The 6416-nt window shown below is 38.6% G+C and overlaps 1 protein-coding gene across 1 annotated transcript in view; it reads right to left on the reverse strand.

The window, feature by feature from the left end:
- The window catches only part of LOC104076435 (partitioning defective 3 homolog), a gene marked incomplete at its 3' end in the record, with an annotated part of 48469 nt that extends 42318 nt beyond the window's left edge, over positions 1-6151 (reverse strand). Inside the window, exons 1-2 of the mRNA XM_009577299.1 lie at positions 6083-6151; positions 5664-5795 (exon numbers count right to left, since the gene is read on the reverse strand). Coding sequence (XP_009575594.1) covers positions 5664-5795; positions 6083-6151 — 201 coding nt within the window. The remainder of the gene's footprint in view (positions 1-5663; positions 5796-6082) is intronic.
- Positions 6152-6416: the final 265 nt, after the last annotated feature.

A 6416-nucleotide genomic window follows, 5' to 3' on the forward strand; every position in this document is an offset into this window, starting at 1 on the left:
GGGTCAAGCCAGCACTTTATAGCTTACATTTCATTTGAGCATTTGAGTTTCTGAGCTGAAGGAGTTAACATCTTGCCAATATATAGAAATAAAGGGAGCAGTCAATCCCTAATTACCTGTAGCAGCAGCAGCTAAGAGAAAGTATTCTTGGGCCAAATCAAGCTTTTCACCTTCTCCATAGTACAAAAGCAAGAAGAAACAGCTGTAGCACTCGGGGTGTTGACAACCCCATCAGGTGGAAGCCAGTGTGATCACATGGCCAAGAACCCCGTCCCAAGTAGTAAAAAAGCTGAATTTGCAAGGGGATATAGGATTGGGAAGACTGAACTCTTGCAGGGGCACCGTGAGGTCTTCTGATCAGCTCTTTGACCAACATAAACCTTAAGTGAATGCTCTACCAATGCACTGGTCACTGCTTCTACCTCGCCCATAGTTATAGCTATGGCCAATTATTTAATACTAAGTCAGGTGCCAAGCCATGCCTTTCTCGGCCGCATCCCATAGCTCTACCTGCAGAAACAAGCAAACTGCATGAGCCGTGGCCTTGTTCACTAGCTGGTAACATTTTTTCCTTCCATGATCAGCATCAGAGTAGTCCTGCCTGGTTTCACAATCCCTGGATAGTTTCCTGGCTACACCCATAAACCCCCTGCCTTTCATATGGGACAACCCTCCAAAAAGAGACTGGCCTCTGCATTAGGCCTAGAGCTTCGAACATATGCATATCTCTATCTTTGTGACAGAAATTCTTTATAAGGAATATGACAAGCTTTAAAAACATCTTTGTATTTTATAATTTATACGCTGTCATGGTTCTATGTTCATTAAGGTTGTTATCACAAGAGACAAATTATAAAGTGCCTGTACTGAGATAGGGAGGAAAGCAATGAGACTTTATCTTGGCGTTGTACAGAGTAATAGATAACCAGTTAAAAATTATTCCTCCAGCTGAAGCCTAGCTAATCCTTTTTCCAAATCTTAAAGCACAACTCCTTACTAATGACAATAATTTTTACTGCAGTTTCAACCTCTACATTTGAGGAGTTTGAGATAAGAAGAACCTCCAACCCCCAAGCCTCCCCATCTCCAGGCCATGAAACACAGGAGTTGCAGACCTTTCCACTGTAGTTACAGTTATAATAAAACCTAGAAACAAAAGCCAAAATACACCTGTCAGACAAGGAGAAACACAAAAGAGGTACACTAGTGAAAATAAAAATATTTCTATACATTAGTGATACCACTATGAAACATTCAGAACTAAACAAAAGAAATGAGCTGCATTTCTGCCTTCTATTCTTACATTAAGGCATAAAACAGAAGCAGGGTTTTTGTTGTTAAATGAAAAATTTGACAACATGTGTAAGCTGGAGTATGAGAATCCACAGGAAATTAGTGGTTTAAATTCACCAAACCTACCTCCGAAGCTCTGATTATTTTTTTTTCAACTGACAGTGCTGAAACGCACTAATTTATAGCATCCGAATGTTTTAAGAGAGTATATTCAATCATATTAAAAGCAGGCCTTATTTTGCTGAAAATACAAGCTGAAGGCAGGTACTCTACAGCTGGAGATGTAAGACCATATGCTACTTGCACGTCTGATCTCATTGAAAAAGGAACCAGAGAAACTGTACCAGATTACTATGGACAGATGTCATGAACAAGAATAACTTAGGGGAAGTGTTCCGTACAGCACATTTCTGCTCAAGACGACAGCAGTAGTAACCAACTTCTCTTCCCATTTCAGAATACATTTGAGTTGCTTTTATCTCTGGTTTTTGCTAGATATTAGAAAGCTACTGGGATTTTAGGAATCAGACCTGTTCTTCAGTATGAAATTTTACTCCATCTCCTACCTTGCTTTCATGCACTGACAAATACAGATATATATCCAAGAGTTATGTATATATATATTTGCATATAATTTTAGTTGAACCAATCTAATTGTATTTGCAACTCTGATGACCCACTTCATAATTAAGCAGGGCAGCTGTAGAATTTCCTTCTCCCGCTGCTCTCACATCCCTTCCCAGAGCACAGCACCGCCGCGTCCTCTTTATCCTTCTGCGAAACGGGCCTCTCCAGCAGAGCAAGGAATATACTATTTCAGTTCAAGGTGTCTTGATGGCTGCCATCAATATTGTTCCAATATTTGACTAATGAAACTAAAATGACCACTCAAGAGAAGCTTTCTCTGTACTTAAACTTCAGGAATTGGTAAAAAGTTTAACACTCTCTCTCATACGTTCCCTTCTCATGTCTCCCTGGTATGAAACAGCATGAGTCCAGATTTGATCAGGGCCTGAGCAAGTCTTGAGGTGAACTGAGGGAAAAAAGATTTCTCAAATGAAAGTGACATTACCATACATATGAATAAATTTCAGAGGAAATAAGATTTTTCAACTATTCCTCAAAGTTTGGTTGCTGTGGGGAGAAAAGAAAGTGCTGTGGAGGGCAAGGTGAAGAACAAACCCCAAGTTTTTCTTTTTTTAAGATATTTCAGAATTAAATTAAAGATTGCAAATTTTGTTCCTAGTACTTAACAATCTGTAGGAGAGAATTAATGGAATTGAGTGAAAGAGTAAAAAGTACAATCCTTAACTTTCTATCTGTATTCTGAAACTGCATTTGGATTTTTGGCTGTATAGCGGTGAAATGATTCTTTGGTACAAGCAGTTTCACATAACTTGCTTTGTGGGCTTAAGAAATACACTTTCTGAGAAATACACAGACCATTTTCCCTGTGGACAACCAGAGGGCTCTGGAACTGAACTGGGAACCATTCTTAGATAGATATACCTAACTAGCATATACAATCAGAATATCTTAAAGGACGCAGAAAGCAGAATTAATCTTTTCCATTTCTTTGATGTATCACTCTAATTTAGCAGGGCTCTAGTAAAGCACAACTGATAGGAGCAAAAGCAATTACTTCCAGGAATTTTAACAGGCTTCATGCATTCCTCCATTTTAAGGCGCTAAAACCTAGACAAGTTTACAGAACTATTTCTTTAACAACTACTAGAACATATCTAATTCTATGCTCTTATTAGTCACTGTCAGAGCAGCCTATAATGATTTCCTAGAAACAAGGTCTCTTGCAGTTTCATCTGCAGAACAGGCTGTGATGCTGCAGAATCACAGTTTGCTCCATAGTTCTGCTCATGGGAAATGAAGTGTTGTCCACACAAAAATAATTGTAGTTCTTTGGCACATCACACCTTCACTCCTCAAAGTGCAATTCCAGGGAGTGTTCATGTATGTTAGAAGCTGACAAAGATCATCCTGGAAATTTTTTTCTCCTTATATTCAAAAGGAAGAGATGAAGCAAGCCTCAAGAGAAGCAACTCAATCCAAGCCAGAAGAGCCTTCCTCCAAAAACAAGCCTCTCGAGTCTGCAAGACGAATCTAATGTTTACTACTATCTCCTCTAAATAGCCATGAAGGCAGGTTAGACCAGGACTGTTATTACCCCTAGTATCTGTAATGGGTTCTGCCCTAGACATTTCTTGGCACTGTCACTGCCTTACCCTTGGTGCCAGACCTGCTGTCTGCTACTTTTTAGGCATGTACGGGCAGGGTGCGCAGACCACTCCAGCCCCTCCACAGCTCTGTCGAGTACACAGGAACAGGACTGGAAGTTGCTAAATTAATTGATTATGCCAGATAGCAACCTCGTCGCTTGAGTTTCTTCTGTGAAGTGAAAGGCTTAACCAGTGGGAAACAAAAAGCCCACAGAGGATACTGAAAAAGATACTGGAGTTTAAAACCCAAAAAAGAGTGGAAGAGTATCTCTGTCTGCAGCTACTCCATCCTCTTCCAGGCCTTTCCCTCCCTCTCTCTGCAGAGCTGTGCTGCATCCCACTCTCACTACAGGCTTTCTTCTCCTGTGCATACCCTGTTAAACAGGTTTTGGTCTAATTAATTATCCTGCTGATATGAAATCGCAAAAGGATCCTGGTCTTCCAGGTACATGCAGATTCATTAACACATTTAAAGAATGAACCCTCTCTCTCTCTCAAAAACAGCACTACAAACAAACAAAAACAAAAAGCAGAAAACTTGCTCAGAAGAAACATGATAGTTGCAATTTCAGACTTCAACCAGTTAACTCAGATAACAAATACACTTCCAGACTACCCGAATTGGTAAATACATTGAACTAGTTGAGTTGTTCAGAGACCAAAATCAGCCCAAAACTTAACATAAAACACCATATATTAAAATATTCATGTACCAAACATTTTATATGATGATCACTATTAAGATTTCTAATCCAACTTCTTTTGCTGAGACAACAGTTTCATTAACTGTCACGGTGAAAATCTAATGATGCATGGAAATATGCCTCGAAAACATCAAACAAGCAGAACTGTCACAGGAGATGCCTTCGAATTTGGGCACCAATTTTCCATTTCAACATAGACAGATACAGAGACAGCAACTAAACTCATCCGCACTAACTCTACATCTTTTGAGAGAAAAACAGTAATGGAACTACCACTATCATTAAATGTGCAGAGGAAAATATACAAGGCCCAAAGACAGAGTTTTCTTCATAAATCATATAATTTTAAATGAAAAATAGTTACTAGCTCACATTTGCATTTTTTTAGGTTTTTATACTCTGTGATATTACTCAAGCTCCTTTTTAACTAAGAATGGGGTTGAATAAAGAATGTTTGGAATATCCTAGGATTTGGCAATGCTGGACTTTAAATATTAGTATGGGATTTGTGGGTAAAGGAGACCCGTCCTAGGACACCAGCCCAGTGTTGGACTCTAAACCTTCCCCTCCATTCTCAAGGCACAGTGTAAGAAGCTTGGGCTGTGTGAAATGGCAAATTTCATTTTGAAGCACCTCTGTATACAGCAAATTCTGGTTTTATACTCTATTGCTGTAAAATACAAAATTTGTACATTTATGTTCAACGCAAAAACTCGATGTTTTCCTGTCACATTGTATAAAGAAGAAAAATGAGGTAATAAACCTACATATGCACTACCCTATATATGGGCTTCCTCTTATATTTCCAGTCTCCATAGTAAAGATACATTTTCATTATACATTTGAAGACACTTCTTGGAAAATGCCAGGTAATTTTAATTTCAGACCTTTAAACCTCTATGACTACCATCTTATTAATAAAAAAAAACCCAAGTTGGAATTACTTAGTGTCTCAAAAAAGCCCAAGATCTAAAGCAGTATAAATGTACACTAAATAAATATAACACTGTTTTCAAATTTATAATTAATATGTTTTACAATGTTAAGAATAACAAGCATTTAAAAGTGCAATGTCAAAACTGACCCACATTTGGCTATTCTGTAGAAGTATTATTAGTTTTCAACAGCAAAATGTTTATCAAAATAATACTCTCCAACTAAAATAACCCTGTTGGTATCAGCAGCACTCCACATACTATATAAATGTGTTTATGACTCAAAAATGACATAATTTGCAGCTGTCCATTTCAGTCTTAATGCAGTTTTTTTGGAAGCAGAAGGAATCCTGTACAAATTTAGTCAGCATACTGCTGGTGCTTGTATCATGCTTAGAGAGCCAATATCACATAAGAATACATTTCTTCGTAATAGCTTGGAGTAGCATAAAGATTAGATTGATAAAGTAATATATATATATACACATATATATTACCTGTTCTTGCCTCTCCAGCCACTTGTCCACCATGGGATGACTGGCACTTAACGATGAACGAGCATTGTCTCTCTGAAACTGGTTAGACCAGCTACTAGTATCTCGTGGTAGGCTTCTGTAGTTTTCATCTTTCTAGTTTAAAAGAAACAAAAAAGTGTCTTATAAAAAACAACCAGTCCTTGCACATTAACAATGCAGCTGGTTATTAAACCAATACAAAAGGAAGACTGACAAAGGAGAAGGCAGGTCCAGCTGGACCCAAGGACAACGCGATTTCCCAGCCATTCAATTGCAAGAGCTCCCCTTCCTTAACACCATTGAAGCCCAAGGAAAGCCTTTGGTGGGCTTGTACCTCCTGCACCCACTTGTGCTTCACGACCTCTCTTCTCCAACCTCAAACCTCTAGTGCACAGATTTACCAAGTACATAGTCAGCAAGGCTTTCAGAGCATCGTGCTCCTTAGTTTCATTCTCACCAAAAGCAAACATACCATGCAACAGTCCATCCAGTGACAGCTAAGGCCACTACATAATTTTCCAAAGTCTCTGTATGTAATAAATTTTACAATCAAACCTGTCTCACTGCTCCAGGTACCATCCTTTAGACCAGAATAGCATGCTAGAGAGTTCAAAACTTGAATTTATTATTCCACATAATAATGCTTTGCTTGGTTTGCCTGAAGGTATACAAATACAGTCACATTTGTAAAACAGCAGGAGATGGAGATTATGCTGACGGAGATACATTTATCCC

Source organism: Fulmarus glacialis, unplaced genomic scaffold, assembly GCF_000690835.1.
Source record: "Fulmarus glacialis isolate BGI_N327 unplaced genomic scaffold, ASM69083v1 scaffold135, whole genome shotgun sequence".
In the NCBI taxonomy this organism is placed as follows: Eukaryota; Metazoa; Chordata; class Aves; order Procellariiformes; family Procellariidae; genus Fulmarus; species Fulmarus glacialis.